The sequence below is a fragment of the Elaeis guineensis genome, chromosome 10, assembly GCF_000442705.2.
Source record: "Elaeis guineensis isolate ETL-2024a chromosome 10, EG11, whole genome shotgun sequence".
Taxonomy (NCBI): domain Eukaryota; kingdom Viridiplantae; phylum Streptophyta; class Magnoliopsida; order Arecales; family Arecaceae; genus Elaeis; species Elaeis guineensis.
The window spans coordinates 7,685,329-7,712,155 of record NC_026002.2 but is presented as its reverse complement, the minus strand read 5'-3'; the positions used below and the strand labels follow the sequence as shown (position 1 = coordinate 7,712,155).

General features: G+C 35.1%; 1 protein-coding gene across 1 annotated transcript; it reads left to right on the top strand.

Moving 5' to 3' along the window:
- Window positions 1-6,576: 6,576 nt before the first annotated feature.
- On the top strand, window positions 6,577-25,787 carry LOC105053427 (magnesium transporter MRS2-I). The gene is made up of 12 exons (XM_010934572.4): window positions 6,577-6,928; window positions 7,042-7,071; window positions 7,489-7,636; window positions 10,606-10,727; window positions 13,243-13,317; window positions 14,571-14,798; window positions 14,924-14,968; window positions 24,422-24,466; window positions 24,573-24,602; window positions 24,842-24,961; window positions 25,056-25,153; window positions 25,574-25,787. Exons 1-11 carry the CDS (start codon window positions 6,689-6,691, stop codon window positions 25,140-25,142), a joined length of 1,170 nt encoding a protein of 389 aa, XP_010932874.1. The 5' UTR covers window positions 6,577-6,688; the 3' UTR covers window positions 25,143-25,153; window positions 25,574-25,787.
- Window positions 25,788-26,827: the final 1,040 nt, after the last annotated feature.

Sequence of the window (26,827 nt, the reverse complement as noted above, 5' to 3'; positions counted from 1 at the left end):
TGAAGAGATATTATCAATTGCTACACAATGTTGGATGTTGAGAGAAGAGAGGAAGAAGAGAGAGAGAAAAAAACATGGCCTATATAAATGCATATAAATTACAAAAAAAATGATGAGTTTTTTCGAGTTTGATAGAGAAGCATCGTTGAAAAGATTTTTAAAAAAATGAAAGAGACCTCAAGGGCATTTTCATCTTTTTATATTATATAGATGGATTGATTAACGCTATCAATTTATATGGGTGTAAATATAGATTTTACAAATTATTAGATGTAAATGTAATAAACATAAACCTCAGGGAGATTTTTGTAATTTACTCTATATAGTATAATAAACTAGTATGATTTGATATGATAAGATAGGATATACAAATATAGTAATATACGATTACATATTAAAATATTATTACATAGTATAATACTATTATAATATAAAATAATATAATATTATTAATTATATTATAATTAATATAATATTATATGGTATAACAATGTAACAAGTAATGCTATGATATGAAAAATAAAAGTGTTGTTTCATACCTTTATCCGTTGGAGTTTGTTACCATTGGTATCTGAATGGTTGCTATCATTAGGTTGAATGGTTGCTTCAATTGATCAGAATACCATAAAAAATTTTTATAAATATGTATTTCTTCTTCTCATTTGGATACTCAAATCTTTCTCTATTTCTTTTCTACAATTTTTTTTTTATTTCTCTACTTTCTTCTTGCACAAAATCCTCGATCTTTTTGTTTCTTTTCTCTACAATTTATTATCATGTATTCATTCTTGAGGCAAAAAGCAATCGGAAGCAATTTTATCAAATCTTAATACTTGGAGCGCATCCTTAGAAAGGTGCTGTTATAGTTGAATCCTAGAGGATAACTGCATGGGACCCTTTGCATCGAATCATTTATTTCAGGAAATGCAAAATCTACCTTTAAGGGCAATGCAATCTACGTGCTATAGCTAATTTTTCTCTATATTTTATTCTAATTTATTTATTTTTTCTTGATTATTTATATTTGTTATAAGAATATGCATCCGTGCTTTAAATTTCCTACACTAATTAGTTCTGATGTGATAGATGTTGCATTGAAAGCCACGTTATTAGTCAAGCATCTATTATCCTTCATGCTTCGAAAAGAAGCACAAGCTTTCAACATCGATCTATTGTGGATGAAACATATTAATTTCTCTAAAACTATGTTTGAAGGAGATGTGCCGTGGTTGTTCATTTTCTGTAGTAGTTGGTTTTTAAAAGCCTCTAACTAATGTTGATTACAAATTTCCCTTCCAAAAATTATTTCAAGTTCAAATATCTTATGATCCGCTTACCTCAAATATATGTTCTCATTTTCTAACCAAATACATATGGAGAATTCATATTGTTACTCAGATATCTTCATCTCTATTATTTTTGTAGTTCATGATTGGAAAATGAAAGAAAAATCTAGTAAATTATGGAGGTGTTTGGTATGAGGTGATCACTCTAAAACCAAGGATATGATATGGTTAGAGATGATGAGGCCACATATTTGGATGCCCATCATGAGCCAATATGGTAGTAATCACATATTACCCCCCTCCTTAAATCACTAGCGAACCTAATGATAAAAAACTATCCTTGAGCACAAGTATCCAAGATCACCCAAGGATGGTGATCTTATGCTAAAATTTGGGGACAAAGATGTACTCCTCAATCCAACAAAAATCGGTATATATTAATATACTATTAATATATTATATCAACACTATATATTATATTATATTGATATTACATATATAAATTCATGATGTATATTATATTTTAATTTATTATTAATCATATTACTATTTAATTATATTTTGTAATTATAATAGAAATATATTAATATATTTTATATTCACCTATAAAATTATTTAATGTATTAGTTAAATTTAATTATTTTTCTAATCAAAATGGATATTAGTATTAAAATAATAATAATATATTATAAGTGTAAATTAAAATATTAATTATATAATAATAAATAATATATTTTATAGTAGCAATAATTTATATAATTAATAAATATATTTTTATAAAATATATTAATAATTAATACATGAATAATTATATTAATAATTTAGAGGCTATTTCGGTATTATATGCTTGGTGGTATTGGATTTCTATCTTTATATATTTTAGATGGAAAGGAGATAGAAAACTTGACCCATTCAAAATTCAAAAAAATTAGAAAAAAAGTATAGAAAAAATCAAATTTTCTTAATTTTTTTTTGCAAGTCATGTTAAAAAAAAATTTTGCATATATTTTTTTTCACTAAAAAGATTCTAAGCATAAAAAAAGGAAATTTCTTTGTGATACTTTCTCCACAAGCAACTAAATTTATTTCTTACACAAACAAAAAAATTTGTTCACAATATTTTCTCCATAAGTAAATAATTAAATTATAAATATATAATTATAAATTTAATTTTAAAAAATAAGTATATTAGTTATCCATATAAAAAAATTATATTTTGCCTTATGGGGCTCAAGCCAATACGTGTCTTCAGCAATAAAGACTATCAACTAGGCATATTATGTATATTTAAGTATATGACTTTGCTAAGATAGTGATTTTTTCTAATAGATTTAGAATTGCTTTTGTTGATATTTATCATATGTTGTATCATATTCTTTCTTTTTTTTTTTTTTTAATCCTTTCCCCAACTATTTTTTTCCTTATATTATGTGAACATGACATGTAGAAGTTTTTTTTATTACTTTTACCATGGTATTGGATAACCTATCGATAAACTTAAATTATTTTAACTATATTCTTTATTCCATATAATATTGTATATGTAAATTTAATATAGTGAATTTTTAAGAGTAGCAGGACCACTTGATGGAAACCTTGCCACTTTAAATCCATATTCTATTGCTATAAAATAGTTCTTCATCTTTTTAACACCATGGCAAGTTGCAGGTGCTGGAATTATTTTCACCCATTTGTAATAGGGTATGCCTTTGTGATGATCAATCCATTTGAGAGCTAGCTCTGGTCCATTCAATTAGCCTAGAACATTGTTCATGTCCAAAAATCGAAGGGAAGAAAAAAATTTGCACGTGCATTGCATGTGCGATGAAAAGGGTAGGCTATTGATGGGAGTCTCCTTCTTCCTAATTTCATTAGAGGAAAGCCAATATTGAGAATGATTCTATCCTTTATTCTATTTAAGGACCCCCACCTTCCCCTTTGATTCCACACCAAGACATGAGCTTGGACAAGCGCTCATCAAAGTTGGTTAAAGTTGTCCCAATTTTTACCTGTGCACTGTCTGCCATCGCCGTAGCCAACAATGCCACTGGAAGCTAGGAAAGATCACAAAATCTTTTAATTAAACCTATTACATATCCTCCGTGGCCCTTAGGTCAAAGACTCTAGCTGGCTATCATTAAATTTAAGCCGAGAGGGGTATGCCCTATTGTGATTTTGATTGCTCTATTTTCAACCATTTTTTCTTGATTTATTTATTTGGCCTCAATCATCGCCATCGATAGTTGGTTGCCAGACCTTCAACTACATCGCCATGGCCATAACCACCACTAATCATAGCCATCACTGGCCATGAGAGCCCACTATTTCACCAACGAACTAGGGGAAGAAAAGATAGAAGGAAAAGAAAAGAAAAGAAAAGAAAAAAAAAAGAATTTATTTCTCTCTCTTCTCTTCTTCTCTTTTTCTCTCTATTCTCCCACTTTCTCTCTCTAATTTCTTCATACAAAGTTTCTCTCTACTTGGGTTTGCTAGATCCTAAAATTTTTCTCAATACTTTTGATTGAACATGATGAAGGATAATCTAATCCATGATTGTTGGATGGCATGTGAGTCCCCATTTTGACCACTCTAGCACCGTTAGATTTCACTATCAATTACATCCTAATATTCTAGCATGATACTTGATTTGTAATTGATCAATTAGATCTCTAAATGGAACTGATCAAAATATCGGGTACTACGGCTTGGCCAATCATAAGAAGATATCGAAACTTGGCATTTTTATTCTATAAATATTTATTATAAATTTTAATAAATATAATTTCATATATTAGATTTCAAAGGAGAATCTTATAATTAGTTGGATTTATCTACTTGTTATCAATGCAAGGTAAATAATGATATATCTTTTTCAGAGTTTTTTATTTATATAATATTATTTGTAATATCAAATAAATTATTAATTAATTTATATATGATTTATAAATTTTATGAAATTATATTTTGAATGCAAAATTGATATGTAATTTTGAAGTAATATTTTTTATAGATCTTATGTCATATATTTATGTTTTGATTGGATATCGTATATATGTTATTTTATAAAAATAACTTTGATATATATCATATGTGAACTCTCAACCTGATTATGTTCTAAATTTTATCAATTGAAGGTTATGCATTAGCAGTTTAACTATTATCAAGCTCATTGTTTTTGTTTCTAGCCCAGCGATGGGGTATAAATATGATATTTTAGCCCATATCAAAGTGCAATTCTGTTTCAATTTATGGCCTAGCCATGAGATGCAAGTATGATCATAGTTAAAGACTGTTGAGTTGAATATAATTTATTTTAAATTAAATTTATGATTATATATATGAATATTGGAAAGATATTAACTTTTTTGGATTCATAATTTGAAACAAAATTAATTATATTTTTACACTGATTCATAGCCATTTATATTTGACCATTGTATTTTATGTTATTACATAGATTATCTAGTTAAGATATTAATTATTTACTAGGCTATCAAGCTCATTATCATTTAGATTTATTATCCCAATTAGCCAAAATCTAGACTTATTTCAAACTTGCTAAAGATCTGGATAGCAGAAAGATGATGAATTAAAGATAGTCAATGAGGGATAAGATACCGGATTTATTTGAGGGCATCATTGAGTGACTTATAGTTTATAAAGCTTAATTGATGTAAAATTTTTAAATTTTATTTATCAATTGAATTTGTTAACAAATTGAATTATAGATTTTAGTTATCTAAATTAACTCTATTATGATAAATTTTATATCATGTTGAAATACTTTGTATGTTTGTTGAAAGAATTCTTCTAAATATATAGCAGTTGCCATGGCTCTCGCTCACGATCTAGGATTAGGGGTATGATAACCTCTCTATTTTTTTTTAATTTTTATAAATTATAGTTTAATGAATGTTTTCATATTTCAATCAAAGTTCTTTATATTTTAGATTTCATTAATCGTGGCACTTTGGAGATCTTGAATGGAAAAATGTTTCATGATGATTTTAAGCAGTTCGATTAGATCGTGATTTATCATATTGATTATTTTTTATTTGTTGAATAATTATCAACTTAGGAAAATAATTTATCTTAGAGATATAACCATGCATTGGATTCTTTTTAATTATTGTTATAAAAAATATAAAAAAATTATGTTAGGAAGCTCTATATTTGTTTATAATTATTTTTCACTATAATTGTAATTATTTTAGGAAAATGCAATAATAGATAGGCATTCATTTATAGTCCCCATGTAAAAATTATTTTAGAAAAAAAATAGTCCTCTTGTAGAAATTATTTTAAGGAAGATAAAAAAATTTAAAATTTTAGAAAATATTTGAAGCAATCCCTTTAGAGTCCTCATGTATCTTATTTATTTTTTATTGGGCCCTATTTAAGAAATATATAAATTATTTTGGAGATTTAGAAATTTTAGAGAATAGTTGAAGCTTTCTGTTTAGAGTTTTCACACATTAAAAGCTATTAGAAATATCATCATCAAGAGGAAAAATTATTGGAAGCCATCCTTTTAGAAACTTCTTGGACAAAAAAATATTTTCAGAAGCTCACCTCTTAGCCATTTTAGCAAACATTATTTTCCACATAAAAAATTCTTAATTATTTTAGAAAAACAGAAAATATCATTACTTATTCCAGGCAATGCAGAAATTTTTCTTAATTATTCTTTTATTGAGCCCTATTTAAATTTTTCTCAATGCCGTGATGATAGAAACTATTGGGATGGTTGGAGTGCCAATTGGTATTATGAAATGGTTATTAACTATCAATTATATTATGCTTATAATTTATTTTTCATTCTATTTTGTATCGTAGTGTCATTAAAGGATCAATAATTATTAAATTTATTTAGCTTATAATTTTTTAAATTTTTTTTAGAAAAAAATTTATTCTTCTATTATATAAACTTATATTTATATTTATATTATCTTTTCATGCATCCTTCTTTGTTTAATTATAAGAATATAATATATTAAATATGATAATTTGATATCGTCGGACTGCAATAAAAATCAATAGTGATGTGCGCAGTGATCTCATTTAGGTTATCAAACGCCGTCCGTACGATATCCCCAGCCCAAGAGTTTTTTTAAATGCTGCTCCACTCTCTCCTCTCCCGCGTTCCCCCAGTAACTGCCGTTCCCACTCCACACCTCCATTTTTCCATAAAACACAAAAAGAATTCCCATCCATGGGCGTCCGAACCCCCACTGCCCCGTTCCATAATTAGTAATGAAAAAAAAAAAAAAAACACACATTCAGCATCTTTTCCGACCTAGGTTTCCAGCGATGTGATCCATCGCCTCCATCCACTCTTCTCTCGGAGCCACGCCGGCAAGAAGAAACCCTCGGAATTATAGGGAGCTCCGCCCGCCGGGGAGATGGCACGTGACCCGGCTGGAGCACAGGAGACGCAGAACGCTCTCAAGAAGAAGACGGCGGTGTCGAGGAGCTGGATCTTGCTCGATAGCAGAGGAGAGGGGACGATTCTGGATGCCGATAAGTATGCGATCATGCACCGGGTCCAGATCCATGCTCGGGACCTGAGGATTTTGGATCCCCTCCTCTCGTATCCTTCCACCATCTTGGGACGGGAGAGAGCCATTGTTCTTAATCTTGAGGTGATTTACGTACCGAATTCTGTTAATTGGTATCCAAGTTGATTTTTTTGGGGAATTTTAAAGATTTTTTGGCTGCTTATGCGGTTTATTTGCTTTTATTTTTGTGGAACCAGCATATCAAGGCAATAATCACAGCACAAGAGGTATAGCTTGAAGCTTAATCTTTTACCTTTAGCAATGTAACTTTCATGCTTTATCGACTGGATAAAAATCATTTCTCTCTTTTTTTCGATCAACTTTTTGTCCAGAGAAAACATTTCTCCGTAATTTAAAAATTCTCTACTAAGCCGTGGAGATAAAGTTCTTTCGCACTTACTTTGCCAAGCTTCTCCTTTATGTTTAAAGCAAAAATAACTTGCTGCTTGTAAAAACAAGAGAGAAACATGCTTAAACCTTAATTCAACCTTTATCTGCTTGATATGAAACAGACCTTGAATCATATTGCTGAACTAAAGAGAAAAGTTGACAATTTTTTTTTTTTAATTTTAGAAAATGTGATATCGATCTTCTGGTTGTTGACTTTTTATTTGGAATGTTAAATCTGATGTTTTTGGCATTAGGTGTTACTTAGGGATCCTATGGAAGAAAATGTTATTCCAATAGTTGAGGAGCTCCGTAGGCGCTTACCACCTGCAAATGTTTACCAAGCACAGGGTGATGGGAAAGAGAATTTGAACGGGCAACATGATGATGATGCTGAAGAAGATGGTGTGTTGTACATGCTTCACTTCCTGATCATTTCTGAGTTTATCAAATAATGGTGCTTTCATGCTGTGGTTTTTACTTCTAAAACTTACATGCAAAATTCCTCCCACTCCATCTCTGTTTCTCTCTATTCTTTCCCCCTCATCATTAGAAATCAGCTGAATGGAAGGTTTATGACTCATGCTTGTTCCGGTAGTTGATTCATGTTCCGAGCCTTACCAAAGCCCTCTCTAGAAAATGAACTGGATGGTGAATCAAAAGGATGGCAAGATAACCTGAGTTCAATGAAGTTATTGAATGTGCTCTGCAATCAAATGTGTTGCTATTACATGTAATACACCATATTTTGACTATTTAATAGAACCCAATGCCAAAACATCAAATTGTACATTGATCAAAATGCAGCATATTGATCAAGTCCTTTTTTCTTCATAGTTTTATGACAGGAGACATGAAAACAAAAAGGAATATTGGTAATAAAAATTTAATGATAATTAGTTAGTCAAAAAGAGAACACAATTGTTGTGCTATTTTATATTCCTTAAATTTATTAGGAAGTCCTTGAAGGGTCTAAGAATTGCTTTATATTTCACATTTTAAGTCAATAGCATCCATAGTTTTAATTTTATGAAATACTATCTATTCAAGGCTCATACTTATTCATAGTGAGTGTTTGGATTTTGGAAAGTTCATGACTACTTATTACAAACTATTTTTAGGATAAATGAAGCAGGAAGATAGATCATGACTATTTATTACAAACTATTTTTAGGAGAAATGAAGCAGGAAGATAGATGCTGGTTGGTTTAAACAATCCAAGTATTAGGCTGCTCAGGCTCAGGGAGCTATATAAAATGTCTCATTGAGTTTGGTTTGAGCTCAAATTGAGCTTAACAAAAGGTGTTCAAGCTCAGTTCACATGAGATCTAAGTCAATCCGATCTTCTTAATAAGTGAAGCCAAGCTTCTATTCATATTTATAGGCCTTTAATGTTCAGGCTCAGCTGTTTATGGTCTGAGCTTTAGAGTTTGTCTGATATCGTCCCATTTCCTTGCTGAGCAGAGCTGAGATTAGCATTTACCAACTGAATCCTAAGCTGTTCGTGAGCAGCTCAGATTTTTTGTGGTCCTACATGCAAGATGGGTAGTTCGTATAAGAATTCACAAGATATTGCTGAAGTAAGAATTTTATGGAACAAATTAAGTGGATTTAAAAAAAAAAAAATATGATGGTGGAGTCCACAATGGTAGCACCTCTTTCTTATTCTCACATTTTTCTTTCCAAATTCTTCTCCCCATACTATTGAGCGTGATATTGGTTGATATTACTCTAGCCTCATCCTAGCATACAATTGCATGGCCATAATTTATTATCCTTTTCTTACCTATGGCCTTCTGGGTTTAGTGGCAAGTGTTTATCTGAAGTTAGCTAGGAAGTCAAGGGTCGATGCTTAGGTTGAGATTCAATCATAAATTTCCAAACCTAAATGGAAAATACTTGATCCGTATAGCTGGCCCTTTGCAGGTGATGTTAAGTCTTTGGTTCTGATCATAATTTCCAAGGAAAAAAGTATGGTTTATTTTAGAAAGTCTTTGATTCCCCTTGTTGTATCTTCATTCGGCCTACTTTATATTGGTGCCCTCTTGATTATTCCTATGTATTCGGCCTCTAGTGTGAGTCCTTGGTTAGCTTCTATACGGTGCCCATTTGGTCCTAGTTCTTGGGATATTCTTTTGAAACCCATTATACCTATTGTCCCTTCACCATGCGGCCAATTAGGCATGTATCTCCCATGTGTTAGTTTGAGCAAGGATGTCGTGTAAACAGTGGTGGAGTGGACTCTTGTTCTTTCATCTTGTTCTTCCTTATGCTCATTGGGAACATCTAAGATTCATGGGATTGGCCTTACTCATTCATTTGCTAACCTTCTATTTATCTCCTATCCATGTGGGTGTGAGTTTTTTTTTTTTTTTTTGACATTTGGTGTACATTTGGGAGGTCTTCGGTGCTTAAACTGGGACCTCAATTAAATAACCTTTTCTCTATCCTTTTCAGGGTGACTTCCTCAATTGTTTTAAATACAATTAGTTGGGAAATTTGTATTCTTTGATGGTAATGTAGATGAAAAGATGCATCAGCTGTTGGGCTTTTAGGTTGGAAAGACAGCTAAAATGCTTTCAAAGACTATGGTTTGACAGGTTCATTGGTGCTGCCATGTGAATTGGATACATGCAAAGGCAAGCTGGTAATTTACTACTTATTAAGCATGTAAGGACCATAAATTTTAGCACTTCTATATGTAGACAATTGTGTTTGCAATCAATAATAACTTTGTTTTTTTTATAGCTTCATTGAGATTTCTGCTTCTAGATGTCCATCTATGTGACCAACCACGAGATTGAGGTTGCATTCAGCTGTTATAGTTCAGATTTAGCCATTGGTAGGATTATGAGGGAGCTATTGGCAAGGTTTCAAATCCCGATTGGACATCTCACAAGATGCCTAGATGGGTGCTGTCCCAAGTATTGAGATGTGGTAGCATCCCAAGTTATCGGATGGGGTGCCATCCTAATTGCTGGGACGGGCAACAGGGTGGCCCATCGCATTCCACAAGAAAATCTGGACATCCCATGGGATATAAAACTTTGGCTATGAAGAGTCATTCGTAAATCCTATCAGGATGGCTAAGGCTTTTTACTGAGGGCTACTGTTTCTGCTTGAAATTTTGTTTGAATATAAAACTTAGTTAATATGGGTTATAAATTTTCTGTTTCTGGTGTATTAACTCTATATGTTAGCCACATTTTCAAAGGAATTAAATATCTTAGAAAAACAAAAAAATGCATGTTGATATACTTCTGCATTACCTTTCTTTCATTGTTAGCCTCAGTTCTGATTCCTTTCTCAAGATATACTATTACTACTTTCTTTTTAAGCTCTTATAGTCTTCTTCTAATTTTGATGCAATGTAGAGTCTCCATTTGAATTTCGAGCCCTTGAAGTTGCTCTAGAAGCAATTTGCAGCTTTCTTGATGCACGTACCACAGAACTTGAGACTGCTGTATACCCATCATTAGATGAGCTGACTTCAAAGGTGAGTAAAGACTTGCTTCTTGTATTGTCCATCCAATTCTGTTTTAAAATGAATTTATCAGTGAGCTACTAACCTAGAATTGTGGATATTCGTAAGGGTTTGCTTACCCTAAGCTACACATCATGGTAAAATGTGCACACATCCTAAGAAAACATGCTTTTATGTTTTTAATTGATCATTTAATCATAGACATGCACTGCTATATGGGATTCAATACTTGAGCAATTTTTCATAATTAACTTGGGGTTTATAAATCTTAGAAAATAGATGGAAGAACACTTAGGGACAAGGATCATTGTGTCGGTACAGGAGCCCATAGCAGTTGGTTGGTAGCACGATTCGTATGCCCTCGTGCCACTCTATGTAAGGGAGAGGGAGTATGGCAGAGAGGAAAAGAGAGAGGGGGGAGGGAGAGAGGGAGGGAGGAAGGGAGAGAGAGGGGGAAGGCCGGTGGAGCATGGCTTGATACGGCAAGGAGGGCAGGGGAGAGGAAGAACGGGAGAGAGGAAAAGAGAGAGAGGGGATGGAGGGAGAGGGAGAGATGGAGGGTGGTGGATGGCCGGCGGAGGCCAACTGAGGGATAGGGAGGGGCAAAGGAGGGGCGTTGCTCTCCAAATCTTTGTGTCGAATGAAACGAGGATCCTGGATGGGACTCCTTTTTATTTGAAAAATTTTAAGCAAGGTTGGCAAGAGAGTTGCCCTCTTATCGACTTCATTTAATATTTTCAAAATAAAAAAAAGTTATTACAAAATTTTTTAGTGAAATCATCATCTCTCTTGTGGACTTCACTTAATATTTTCAAAATAAAAAAAAGGCCCCATCCAAGACCTTTGTTTCAAATAAAACAGATGTCCGAAGGGTAGAACCCCTCTACACATCTCTCTGGCCCTCCATGACCCTTAAGTAGGCCAATCGTCTGCCATCATCCTTCTACCTCTCTCCCCCCTTTCTTTCTTTTTCTCTCTTTCCTTCTCCCTCTCCCCTTCCTTCCTAGCTTTTCATTTTGAATGTCGAAACTGTCCCACTCCACCACCGGTATGGCTCGGTATTGCCCCGAACGGAGCAGTTCAGATGATTCTGCATTCCTTAGAGAAGTATGTGGGGGTAGGAATAGCTGGCAAAGTGCAAGCGGTTGAGTTCCACATATATATAATTACATGCAAACTACTAAAGTTAATTACATGATGACCGGCTTTGTTGATGGCATTTTGACGAACATGGACATGAGAGTGAATTCTTATGTCTACTGGAGTTCCTGATTTGATAGGAGGGGGGAAGAGGGGGAGAGAGAATATTAATTTAAAAATTTATAGAATAGAAAATATCAAAAATAATATGCATCAAGCTGTTTTATCTTTTGTATAATTGGGAATTGCTTCTTGTGCTAATAAGTGTTCTTGCAGTTAGTGCTTCATATGATGAAATTACTGTTTTTTTAAGGGTTCAGTTATATTAACTTATTTTATATGGATGTTGAAAGATGTTAAAGTTATTTAATCAATAATGCTTTTTTAGACCTTAAAGACAGGGAGACATGTAAATCATGAATTATAAAGTTGTTGATATACCATATATTAAATTACAACTAAGGAGGTTAGCATCAGAGTGATGAACAAAGATAACAGAATGGCTGGTAGTATGTTATATAACAAATGCTTTTGAAAAAAAAGGGAAGAAAAGAAAAAAATGTTTACTGTTGTATGTCTTTCCAGGGTATTTTTTAGCAAAACATGTGTTATCTGAACTTCTAAATTATCTTAACTTTACAAGATTATATCGTTTGGCAGAAAGTTATGATAATACCTTCATCCTTAACCAAGTTCTTGGATAAGAAGGGCCACTTCAACATCATCATTATGGGAATCATTCAAGGGCTGTATGAATTGTTGTTACAAGAGTTCTCCTCCCTGAATTTTAACGTTCACTATCCACTACATTTATAAAGTGTCTGATTCATAAACCACTTCCTGATATTTCTAGTTTTGTTTATCGAGAAGCATATCCAGGTAACACTGGTCTATGCAGCATACTTTCCTGATAGGATATCTGGAACCTCCTGAGATATATAACTGTATGCTCTTATCATTTAATGAATTTAGTCCAAAGAGTGTATTGTATGATATGTTAAGCAGAATATATCACCATGTTCAATTGGTTTGCATTAGCAACCAATAGTTATCAACTTATCATGGCAATAAAAGATTTATACAGTGCATTTACTGAACATAGTGTCTGCAAGTTTTTATGGTATATTAAACTGTATATTCTTATTTATATATTTCAATTGTTCAATAAATATAAGACACTTTCAACATAATGTTGTGGTCAATCATATGTATGAGGGTTGCGTTATAACAAAGAAGGAAATAATAGTCTAATTTGGAGACTAAATTTTTCTTCTCCTTGCCTCATTTTCCTGATTTTCATTCATTTATTATGTATTGTTCACTTTTCCAATTAAAAGGTATTTCTTCTCATGGGGAATTGATTACCATTTGCAACCACAATGTGCAGATTAGCAGCCGTAACATGGATAGAGTGCGAAAGTTGAAGAGTGCAATGACCAGATTGACTGCCCGGGTTCAAAAGGTGTAGTATTCCGCTTCAGTCATTTCTTCTGATTTTGACTGGTAACTTGCAACTGCCCCTTGATATTCTACCATAGATCATAGATGGAGATGCAGTTTTTGGCTACATCTATTTGTGGTTGCATAGAATATCTGCATGCTACAACTTTGTTGATGTCTCTAGATGACAGGATTTGGATCAGTTTATCAGTGCATATCCATATTATTACTAGAACCATGCAGCAATCTTTCCATCTGTCATTTCCTAGCAGCATTGTGTAATACACCAATCCCTTTGTCACCCTTAAATAAATCCTTTATCTACTGGGGAATGCTAATAGAGCAACATGCATCTCTAGCTCTAATCCCTTGGATCAAAATTTCCACTAGATAATGTATCACCCGTGATTATCAATTATATCTATTCTTGAACTGCAATTGTTTTTGCTGGGAAACATGTTTTCCTCACTAAAGAATCTATCCAAGAGATGCTAGCAAGAAGGTGCAAAAACATCCAAAATGCAAAGACTAAAATTTTATTCAAAGTAGCAACTTCCCTTCAAAGTGCATGCATTACAGATCATACAGAATAGGATGGAAAGAGTCTCTAGATCCATGCATTGAAGATGAGCAATTTTGTTGGGTCTCAGTTCTGCCTAACCATCATTGACCTCTATAATTCTAGAGGAGTTTCAGACTAGAAATTAATGTTAAATAAGCTCTTTGAGATTAAAATTTCAAGATGGAGAAGCTCCAAACTATTGAATTGAGCTTCTAAATAAATCTATTCGATTGTCCTTCCTTGGTCTGCCCTTTAGTGGGCTAGTGGCAATTAAGTTGCTGGTTTAAGATATTCTTTCCACTCAGCGATCAATATTAACAGAAAGTATGAGAACAGGATCCATCTGGCTGACTACAAAATCCTTGAAAGAGTGTTTAAGTTCTGCTCCCACATGCAAATATATATATGTATGCACACATATATTTATGTACATATGCAAGTATATTCTGTTGAATGGCACCATAAAAATGATTTTAAAATTTTAAACTATATGAATGTGTGGGTTTAGCAACTTGATCTTTGCTCATTTCCTTGAAAATGGATCTCATGAAGAATTCTTCATGCATAATATTGATTTGATTATAGTATCCAATGGCTGAATGAAGCTTATTATGATGCGCTTATATATCTTTTCCTTGCTAAAATTGTCCGATTTTCATTTTCCTCTTTGCTTCTATCTGTTGCTTTATCACCAAGTTTGCTGCCTTTTCCAGGTAAGAGATGAGCTTGAACAATTACTGGATGATGATGATGATATGGCAGATCTTTACCTGTCAAGAAAATTGGCTGGATCATCCTGCCGTGTCAGTGGTTCTGGTGCAGCCAGCTGGTTCCCTGGTTCACCGACAATAGGCTCAAAGATATCTAGAGCAAGCAGGGCCAGTGCAGTAACAAATCAGGGAAACGAAAATGATGTTGAGGAGCTGGAAATGTTACTAGAGGTCATAAAGACAGTTTTTTTTAAATCATGCCTGTCCTGAAATAAAAATGAGAAGATGCAAACATCAATAGAAAATCCTACCTGTCTTAAGATCAAATTCTAAATATTACTTCTCTAACCATGCAGGTATACTACATGCAAATTGATGGCACATTGAACAAATTGACCACAGTAAGTGATTAGTTGAAATGTGATTGTTATTTAACTGTTCCTTAGTCTGAAACTATCTGTCCTCAATTCCTTCAGACCTATGAATAGTTCCTTCAAAGCCCGTATGTACGTGCGCGCGCGCGCACACACATGTATGTATGTATGTGTGTGTGTGTGTATGTAGATGTGTATGGATTTTTATATAGGTTCACCAATATTTGTGCTCTGCATGGTCGAACATCTTCGCATAGAATTTGTTGGTGTAAATAATATGCATTTTTTTTTTCTTGAATGCTGTTGTTCCTTTCATGCTAAACATGTCCAAGACCCTCCAAACTTCAAAAAAGAAAAGGGGATTCAACAATATGATTGTTTGGCTAATGTACATTCATGAGAACAAAACCCAAGAGATATTGGACAACTAAAAAAAAAAACAAGCAGGAAGAAACCATAGTTACATGATTACTTCGTTATGTTTTTTGAAACTATTGAATGATAAGCTTATCTATGATGGTGGCTTATTACTATGGACCAATTATTTTTCCATGCTCTAATGGTGCTAATATGAGCATTCCATAATCAGGTACATTAAATCTTTTCAAGTTCTTTCCAACCATTGAATTGTTTACTTGAATTGGATGATCGCCTTTTTATATGGTTGTTTATACTACATCCTAACCAATAGTGAAAGCCCAAATGCCGATCAAGTAACAGCCAAGTAGTGGTACCAGATGGAAGTTGAGTAATGATGAAAGAGGACCTCGCCACTAGTAACAGAAGTAGATCATGTGGCAAGGTAAAAGGGATAGGCTGAGCACCAGGGTTTAACTTAGTAGACCAAGCACTAAGGTTCACCATCTTGATACCAGGTCCTATACCAGTGCCAACCCATTATTGTGTTGGTACAGGGCTGGTTTGGCATAGCGACTATCGGTACACCTCTCATACCACATACCGGTACCAAATTGGTATAGTATGGTATGTCCTATACTATCCCGTTCGTATAGTATGGCAAACCTTGCTGAGCATATAGGTCACCAATTAAAACCAAAGTGCTGGATAGCAGGCCGAGTACTAAGGTGAAAATGACTATTGGAGTGTAGGCTAAGCATAGAAATGTTAGATTAAGTGGTGAAGGCTATCAGCTTAGAGCGAGATACTTGGAACAGAGTATGAATGACTGTTGGCATGGCGCAAGGTCCTTAGAACATGATCTGAATGATTCATTGTCCGCTTGGGGCAAGGCATTGGGTGTCATAGAATTGAATGGTTGGTGGACAGTTACCAAAGGTTAGAATGTGAAGGTGGAAGTAGTACCTAGAAATTAAACCAGGAGTGGTAACTATCAGGAAATGCTTGTAGTGGTGCAAACTGATATACAGATGGCAAGTTAGCAATCAGATATCTGTCCAGCAGTTAAGCAAGTAATGTATAAGTCCTAAGTAGTAACCATGGAGAAGGGCCTTTTGTCTCAAATCATTACTACATTTCCATAGTTGTATAGCTTTTATTTTTTCAATTACTGTTATCCTTCATATCTCTTAGCTTAGTTGCTTAGTTATCACCCTCTGAGTGGCTAGCATCTGGATAGCAAAAGTCCTTGAAGGTTTGCAGTAGGACCCACTGCCACCTCTCTATCCTTTTTAGTCGAATTGTTGGCATGTTTGCACATTTTGTCTGGTGGCTAGTATCCTTGTCCAAACCCTCTTGCATCCAGAAAAGCAAGCAACACTAGTAGACTGAAGTTCATGAGGTAAGTTATAATTTAAGCTATGGAATAATTATGTATCATGATTTGGTGGTGTGCCCAAGGTGATTCAGTGTGTGTCACTTATGTTTAACTTGAATGGTAACGTTGGCACATTGGATCTAGGCCTTTTTATTTTCTGAGGATCATTTTTTTACTATTTTTATTTTCAGAGGAGCCAGGTTGCCCGCAGAAAAAAAATTCATGTTCCTTGATGCGTCTTTTGATGAAATTTTATCAATTCTTCTTAAAACAAATCAATTCCATTTCTGTTTCAGATAATGGCTACTTCTAGATTGGATAGGTTACATAGAATAGCATGTGATTAAGCTTTGCAACTGATTGTATGTTAGAAGTTATGAATGGTGATTTCTCATACCGTTTTACTATGAGAAGCCGTAACAAATGCAGAGGAAAATTCTTAGGAATGTGATAAGGCTTAGTTGAATGTGTTGGGGGTGAACTATCAAGGTACCAAAACTTGCGATGATCGGAGGATAGCATGGTTCACAAATCATTACATAGGGCACCTGGAGAACTTTTATGTCATAGAGGAAGGAAAGCGTTGGTCATTGGAAGAGCTCTCAACAAGAAATATTAGATTACACTCCTTGGAAGCAATAATGAAGTTTACCATAAACTTTATATATATGATTTTTGCTTCTTGGTTCCCACACAATTACTAGAGTTAATTTAAAGATGGTTCCCTAGGTACACTTAGCATGATGGAGTTTCAGAGTTCTGTAGAGGTTCAATGTTCTAAACCTTGGTTTCTATTTCATAGTTTCAGCAATTTGACAGCCTTTATTTCAGTTACATATTTTTACCTAGAAGTTAAATAACTGTTCTTTAAAAAAGGACAGCAAGCTAGAATAGGAACACATACTCAAGGGCAAGGTTTTAAGTCTCGACAAGACAGAGGGTGTCCCAATCATCCTGTCCTATTCCTGTAAGAAAACCGAATGCGGATAGCGTTGGGACTCCTTAACCCATATTGTAGAGAGAGAAGAAGAAAGAGGAAATAAAGAAAAAGGAAAGATGAGAAAAACAAAAAGTGAAAGGAAAAAAAGAAGAAGATAAAGGAAAGAAAGAAAGGAAGGGAGAAGAAGATAAAGAAAGGAAGAAAAGAGAAAAAAGAATAAAAAGGAAAAAAAGAATAAAGAAAGGGATAAGAAAAAAAAGAAAAAAGAAGGAAAGAAAAGAAGGTAGAAGAAAAAGGAAGGAAAGCAAGTAGAAAAATAAAGAAAGAAAGAAAAGAAGAAGAGGAGAGAGATGGAAAGATATCTATTGGGATGCATACATGAGACCACTTTCGGACAGGGTAGAATATTGGGGTATTTTGTTTCATGGAGAAACTAGGGCACCCCTATCCCATAGGATTTTAAACTTGTTGTGAGCACCCATATTAGGACTTTGGATTATGTTGTACTATATGAGTTTGTTGGGAATTTTGTTGGAAATATAGGTTTTATTTATTAACTGAAATTATAAATTAGTCATAAGAAAATTAAAATCTAAAAATGTTGGATTTACATGCTTCACATAATTTTAAGCGGTCACCAGTTTAGTGACAATATAACACAGTCAAATTGTCAATGAAAATATACAAGCATATGTGGTATAATTGTAAATCATATTAGAAATGAGGAAAAAGTTAGAAATACACTTTTTTTGTGAAACTTGCCAGTCTTTCACTTAAGTTTTGATAGTTTGATTATAGATCTACATGATTTGCATAAAGTCTCCAAATGTAGAGGAAAAGAAATAAGAAATATGCTTCATATTGCTTAGATTTCTGAAGTTGAATGGGGAATCAGGCTCTGATCTTATAGTCTACCGTTTAGTGCAATCTACTCCATGGAGTTTTCTTCTCTTTCCCTCAAAAATCTCTCACATGAACCCAAAAAAAGTATAAAACCAAGAAGAAATTTGTCCTTCTCTTGAATTTCTAGCAATCAGTAACCACATATCTCTAATTTTCTTGATATTTGTAATATCTGAGTGTAAAATAAACTCTATAATTCACATATAAATAAGCAGCAAAAAGAAAATAAAAAATGCCATATATACATTAAATATTGTCTCATAGATCCATTTTGGCTGAATCTTGGTTGGATATTTGTTTTGGGTGAAATGGTTTGGTATCAATTTTTATCAGTTTATGAGTATCAGTTAAAACTATGGTCATGTGATTTTTGTTTGGTATGGAGTACGAATGGACCTAATTACAATTAATTGACATGGGAACTCCTAGTTAGTTTGAAGAATTTTTATCCACAGAATATATGGGTAGGAGTGGAAGGCTGTTTGTTAAATATCACTGGATTGATAAATAACCCTGAAGGTAACCATGGAATCTCATTCTCAATCCCCCCTCCAATTCTTGGGATGTGCTTGTTGCTTGATTGATTGTTCTAGAAGTCTTTATATGATGCATTCATTGCTAAATTTTGTTGATCACTTTTAAGCAATGATAGTCACCTTAGTAAGTGGTTTTGATCTGAGATCCTTATGATATTAGTCTTATTGTCATTTTCTTTGATATATCAGGGTGAAAAGGAAACTATTGATATTTGTCTTCTAGTGATTTTTCTATGTATCCATATGGTCCATATTCTCAGAGAATGTCATCACATATGAGGGGGTAAAGGAGACTTGTTTGACCTTGTTGGGACATTCGGATTTACTCCCCCAATTCTATGTCGGCTGCTAGATTCAAGATCGACTCTCCCGATTTTACATCTATCGGACCAAGCATACGACTGCCAGATGCTACTTTCGATGGAAGTAATGATGAATGCAAGCTTTGTAGAATGGATAGGACTTTGAGTTGCTATAATAGTATAATGGATACCCCTCAGCACACCATTCAAGATGCATAGGGTTGAGCAAAGCATTTATATCTGATGAGGTGTGGAACCGACAACATTGTATTGATTATCACCAACACCATCAGGCACTTTTCTAATCGTAACTACAAAGTACAAACCTTGATAAAAGGAGAAAAATGAATCTGTCACTTAGTCTGACAATAACAATGGAAAGAGTGTTAAAATATATCAAAATCATACCATCATACACTAACATCCTATCGGCTATCAGCATCTTCAGACAGCTATCGATACTAAAAACAGGGATAAAAAAATTCACAAAGATCAAAGCAAAAAAAAAAGATCAACCCTATATGCTACGATGCAAGAAGACAGGACATTTCAGATTCGAATGTCCACATTGAAGAAATCCAAAGAATCAAAAGAAGCAATGATGCGACCTGGATGCGAGTGATGACTCAAGCTTCGATGAGGAACCTCACAGAACAAGCCAACCTGTGCCTGATGGCACATGAAATGAGGTAACTTCTGATCCACTAGTGATTTACTTTGAAGAATGCATGAAGCATTCTATGATCAATGATGAATTAAAAACAGGAAGAAAAACAAAGAGCTGAAATTGGAAATCAGTCCTTAGTGAACAACTGAAATCTTCATTGAAAAATCACCTTGATCAAGAAAATCAAAACTTAAAGGATGAAATGAACAAGATTTTAGCCGATCCCACTTCAGCTATTGATCCCTAACAGTTTCGACTAATTCGAGACTTCTTCAAAATTAATCATCTAGCCGATGCATCATCTTCATGATCGATTGATCATCATGGCTGAAACAGAGTCATCATGACCGACTGATCAACGACTAACTGTCAAACAGTTGACTGCCATGATCGACTGCCGACTGCCATGGCCGACGCCGACTGACCATCATAGCCGACTGGCCAATTGACCGTCATGATCGAAGCAACATCTTCATGGCCAACTGCCTAATCTACAGTTATAACACTGCAATCGTGAGAAACTACTACACACCATGATTGTTAGTGGGCTTAAACTGCCCACTAACTCCATGATAACAGCCCGATAATGGGGGTTAATTGCTCTTTCATGCCATAATAAGCAGGACTCCACGTGCTCGACGGTTACCCCCGAGTCGTATAAAGGGGAGGTAATGGAACAGGCAATGGTAAGACATTTTTGGAAAAAAAATTATGTTACTTTCTATATTCAATAATCTATTATCCACTCCCCACTGATTTAGACATCGGAGGATCTCCATCGGACATAATTTCGATTAATGAATTTTTTTTTGTAGATAGCTCTTCACGACGTTAGGCACTCCAGGAGATTGGCCACAACAGATTGACATGCCAGAAAGAGAGAGAAAATCCAATCATTATGGCTAAAACAAGAGCCCATAAACGTCTCCATCGGCTTTGCCCGATAACCTTCCCGTTAGGAAGATCTCCCACCTTCACCGATAGAGCCCAGTTTCTCACGTCTGATCATCACTGCGGATGCTCAATAATTCGCTACCTTAGTGCAGCAGGTAAAGATACCGACAGAGGCAATCAGCCTCCAGCAATAGCAAATACAGCCAACAATTGATGGTGGCATAACCTTGACGGTAGTCTCATTAGTGGGATGGGCCACACCGCTCAGCCCATCACTCTCAACATGCTAATCGCTGCCTATTTTCCTCCCATAAAGTTGATAAGAAAAACGATGACGTTCTTTTTTCCCCTCATCTAAGGTTCTACTCCTGGGAGCTCTCTCCAAAAAAATTTTCAATGCATAAACAACTACAAACGAAAGCTCAGAAGCTAGATCACCAAATTGAAAAGCTACGAAACGACTGAGCGACAAGACTTCGAGGGGCAGAAAGCTTCTCCAAATGACGAATAGATCGTGGTCTACCCTTTGAAAAGCTTCTTCGAATGATGAATCAATCGTAATCTATGATTCGAAAAGTTTCTTCAAACGATGAATCGATTGTGATCTATGATTCGGAAAACTTTTTCAAATGATAAATCGATCGATCGTGATCTACGAGTCATAAAGCTCTTGTGAATGACGAATTGATCATGATCTACGATTCAGAAAGTTCCTCCAAAGGATGATTATATTTTCTTACAATGGAACGATTTACGATAATGCTCCAATTCAATGAAACAATGTACGATAATATTTTTCTACGATGGAATGACTGTTCCTTGAACATGGAATGCCGATAATCGATGGATATTCTTCAGTAAGATTAGTTAGTCGGCTTTTATCTGATTGACTAAGGAATTCACATTTCGAAAGAAAAATGATGAGTCAACTGCTCATCCGACGACTATGCGATTCGACGATAAATGAGCTCCGGCTCAAGATAACTTGACAAATACAAGCTTCGGTTCAAGATAATTTGGCTATCTACAGCTATTTACAAACATGATGTTTGATCGATGACCCATCAGCTAATCTACGTACCGATCCGATTTCGATTGGTCGACTCTACAAGTTGATTTCGATTGGATGATTCTATATGCCGACTCCGATCGATCATCTCTACATACTGACTTATGTCGAACGACTCTATATGTCGACTTGACTAAGATCGGATGGAACAATATACCGACTCGGTTATGGTCGGATGGAATAATATACCGACTCAGCTATGGTCGGATGGAATAATATACCGACTCAACTATGGTCAGATGGAATAATATGCCGACTCGGATATGGTTGGATAAAATAATATGCCGACTCGATTATGGTCGGACAGAATAATATGCCAATTCGACTATGATCAGTTGGAAGAATATGTCAACTCGACTTCAATCAGTCAGAAAATATTCAACAGTTATCTATGACGAATGATGATCACATTCAAAGAGATAACACGAAGAAAAATTTCTTTCACTACGAACTGAAGGCTACAAAATTGGATTAAGATCCAATAACAAAAAAAAAATTCTTCATTATCAACTGAAATGGCCACAGAATTGGGACTCGAAATCATGGCAGAAGATTCGCCGACTCCCATCGTCCAACGCGTCAAGTTACCTTGGACTTGGGAGTAGGGGGCAACTGTTGGGACATTCAGATTTACTCCCTCGATTCTATGTCGGCTGTCCGATTCAAGATTGGCTCTCCCGATTCCACGTCTGTCGAACCAAGCATACGACTTTCAAACTCTAAAGTAAAAGCAGAACCATATTCGGATGCTAGATGCTACTTCTGATGGAAGTAATGATGAATGCAAGCTTTGTAGAATGGATGGAATTTTAACTTGCTATGATGGATACCCCTCATCACACCATTCAAGATGCATAGGATTGAGCAAAGCATTTATATCTGGTGGGGTGTGGAACTGACAACATTGTATTGATTATCACCAACACTAGCAGGCACTCAGATGGCTATTGACACAACATCGATTTTCAATCAACTCTCGGCCATAAACCATCAAGCAATCTCCAACTGGCATACAGAAAGAATGGCTTATCTCACCCACGAATCTCTCCTGTCAGTTGCCGACCCCGCATTGGATTTTAGTCGACCCCACTTCGGCTATTGATCCCTAATAGTTTCGACCAATTGAAGACTTCTTCAAAATTAATCATTTGGCCGATGCAGCATCTTCATGGCCAATTACCATCATGGCCGAAGCAGAGTCATCATTACCAACTGATCAACGGCCGACTGTCATAGTCGACTGCCGACTGTCATGGCCGATGGCCGACTGATCATAGCATGGCCGACTGATCATCATGGTTGACTGATCGTCACGATCGAAGCAGTATCTTCATGGCCGACTGTCTAATCTACAATTATAACACTGTAATCGTGGAAAATTACTGCACACCACGACTGTTATGGGCAGTTACTAACTCCATGGTAACACCCGATAATGAGGGTTAACTATCCTTTCATGCCATAATAAGTGGACTCCACATGCTCGATGGTTACATCCGAGTCGCCTATGAAGGAGAGGCAAGGAAACAGGCAATGATAAGACACTTCTAGAATACTCTGCCACTTTTTATATTCAATAATCTGTTCACCCACTCTCTACTGACTTAGGCATCGGAGGGTCCCCGCTAGATACAATTCTGGTCAGTGGACTTTCTTTTGCAGGTAGCTCTTCACCGACGTCAGGCGCTCATCAGGCGCTCCAAGAGATTGGCCGCAACAGGCCTTTCTTGGAGGAGAGTTGAAATTACTTGGTATATGGGCACACCAGAGATAGAGCTTTCTAAGAACCTGTGAAGTGTGCATTTTTGTTTCATTTGAAGTTGGGGCTGATAGGAGAAACCATCATGAAATTTTTTGTGACATTCTTTTTATGCGTTCATGTTTGTTCTTTCTCCCTTTGTCCATGCTGTTTCATTCTCTTTTTTCAGTATTCATAATCATCTGATGTGAAGAAGCCACAAGAGCAGTCTTATGTGATCTTGTGTCAAAATTCTGTCAAAAGTGTTTAACAAGGAAATGCCCATACTTGCATCATTTTAGCATGTCGGCACCTTTTGTATCCCTCACTTTCAACTTTCAAATAACGGACTGTCAGGAACATATGGGTAGAAGAAATGAACAAGATCATGACTGCAACCGGCAAGTATGGTCCATCTAATCAAAGTCAGTTTCAGGGATCTATCCACATAGTTGAAGTCAATTTCAGTGATCTTGATCTTAATCTACCTCTTTTCCCTTGCTTTTCCGGGCCAAGTTTGTACAGTTCTTCATCTCTTTTTGATTTTAAGATACAGCATTATGGTGCGCAAACTGATCATAATCATCTTGCCTTACCCACAGCTCTCTCCATAAGTTATTTGACGAGGGAATAAGCTGTGTGGGTTTTTTATCTTTGATTTTGAAACTTCTGGTGATTTTCTCATTTTCTTTTCAGCTGCGTGAATATATCGATGACACTGAGGACTACATCAATATCCAGGTACTATCTTATCCCAAGCATGCATGAGATGAGATCAACAGTCACTGGGATTTGTGAAGGATAAAAACACATGTTCTGAGTCCATTATAAATTCTTGTGCTTGCAGCTTGACAACCATCGAAATCAGTTGATTCAGGTGATGTTTTGAAGCTTTCTTTATTCCCATTTAGTATAGATTTGCAATAAACAGTAGAGGATCTGCATTATACCAGTGGTAGTCAATTCTTATACTGATTTACTATCATGTTTTCCCCATCTGACTTCTTTGTTTACACTCTAGTCAATTTGCTGGTTTTCATTTCTTATAATAGATTGTTTCCCTAACTGCAATCTAATTGTTCTAATGTTAATGTTTTTTCTCTTATATTGTGACAGTTAGAGTTGTTTTTAAGTTCGAGCACCGTTTGCCTTTCACTTTATTCACTATTTGCTGGGATATTTGGAATGAGTATCCCATACTCATGGAACAATGACCATGGTTACATATTCAAGTGGGTAAGTGTCTCATGACCAGCGAAAAAGTATGGCATGTTTGATGGTGTAATCTATGTCAATATCTGGCTTCCGTTGCTTTTGGTTTGCTTAACAGGTGGTCATCATCTCAGGACTAGCGTGTGCCATTCTCTTCATCTTGATTGTTGCTTATGCTCGTCATAAGGGTCTTGTTGGATCCTGATCATTATAGAGGTACACGCAGTTGAAGGAGCTAAAATGTCAATCCTCTTCTCCAAACAATCAACAAGATGGAAACTCGGTATCTCGTGCCTGGATTTAATCACCATCCTTCGCAATGACCCTCTGACCCCTTGCTGGACCAATCCATCATTTATGCCAGATTCAGGATCCGTCACCTTTGGGTGTTGCCTTTTTCATAATTATGCTACTTGCGACTAATAATGTTATAGTTCCAAATTTCCATTGGATTAACGGATCCAAACCCGGGGACAAGACTTAGCACTCTTCTCAAGCACTGCCCAGGGACCAAAAGCTCCAGCTTCCAGTTTTCATGGACCCAAATCTATAAAACAACTTTACAATTGTTATTTATTATTCGTTCATACACACATTGATTTTTGATTTTCCTTGTCAATTCATTTCATGATGCAGGTTGAAGCAGCCAATGTGTAAGGTGTATTAATTCAGATATTCTACAACTACCTGATCACAGTCAGGTGTTGCGAAATGTTTGTATTTGTTTTATTGCTGCTGTAAGACAAAATAAAAGACAAGCTTATCGTGCGCTGTAAGTGGTTGCTTTTGTATCCCATCTGTATAGAAAATATTCAAGCCACTGATTAAGTTATGAAGTTTTCATTTTTAACTAAGACTCTTAACTGCTACAGGGTTACGCAGCTCAGTGGTATTCTAAAGTCAGGACTGTAAATTGCATTCTTTCCATGTAAAGTTTTGCAGAATGCTAGATAGCTGTTTGATATAATATTTATATGAAAACATTCTTATAAGCCCATGTTAGAACTTGCATTGCATGTCTAAGATCAGAAGAAATCAGAAAAAATGCTCTAGTTGTTAGACTACTCCATGTATATTTATGAAATATATATAGCATTATTAATAAGGTATACATGGGTGCGAAAAGGACAATGTAATGCACATTAATCTTGGTATGTATCGGCAATATGGAAGTTAAAAGAGTTAGAATACTTAGAATATTTTCAATTTAAGGTTGTATGCTGCATGTGCCAAATAAATTAATGCTTGTAAGTGGCTTATAAATTGATATATTTCAATGATGTTTTGAGAGTTCATTAGTGTTTCTAAGATGGTTTATACATATGATGAAAGAGGTTAACTAGATGAAATATAATTTCAGAAAGAGAAGTCTTGAGATTTTGTAGGCAATGGGGGTGCAAAAAGATGTTACAAGGAATCCAGTGGTAGACATGTGAGAAACGAGAGAATCTAAGATACTGGATGGCATTAAAAGTGCGAAGATAAGATGTTCTGTGTTTGATGTTGAACCATGAGCGAGGGGTAGAAGAGAAAGTGCAGATTGAGACCCGTAATAAAAGTTTGGCTCCTGGCCATTGGAGTATCTCTCGTATTAGTCCATGTTCTCTAAGTAATCAGCCTCTTAATTAAAGGAATTTTAGCAGAAAAGTAGACAGCGGTTGATGGATGTTGTCCATCAATTAATGGTGATAAAATATTTCATGTGATGCAGATCGCAGTGTATGTTTAGCAGAATAGGAATTGCTGTTATCGTTGGTGCTCAAACACTAGAGGTTTAGATACATGGATGACAAGTAAGGAAAAATTGAATAGGAACAAAATTGAGGGAAATGTGAGACGTGCAATGAAGCACAAGCGCTGCTAGGGAATGTCCATTTCTTGTCCATGGAA

Excerpts from the sequence above, each read along its gene's own strand:
- LOC105053427 (XM_010934572.4), top strand. The coding sequence starts at position 6,689 with ATGGCACGTGACCCGGCTGGAGCACAGGAGACGCAGAACGCTCTCAAG. Across the intron at positions 14,799-14,923 it reads AGCTGGAAATGTTACTAGAG|GTATACTACATGCAAATTGA; the intron begins GTCATAAAGACA and ends CTAACCATGCAG. Across the intron at positions 14,969-24,421 it reads CATTGAACAAATTGACCACA|CTGCGTGAATATATCGATGA; the intron begins GTAAGTGATTAG and ends TTTTCTTTTCAG.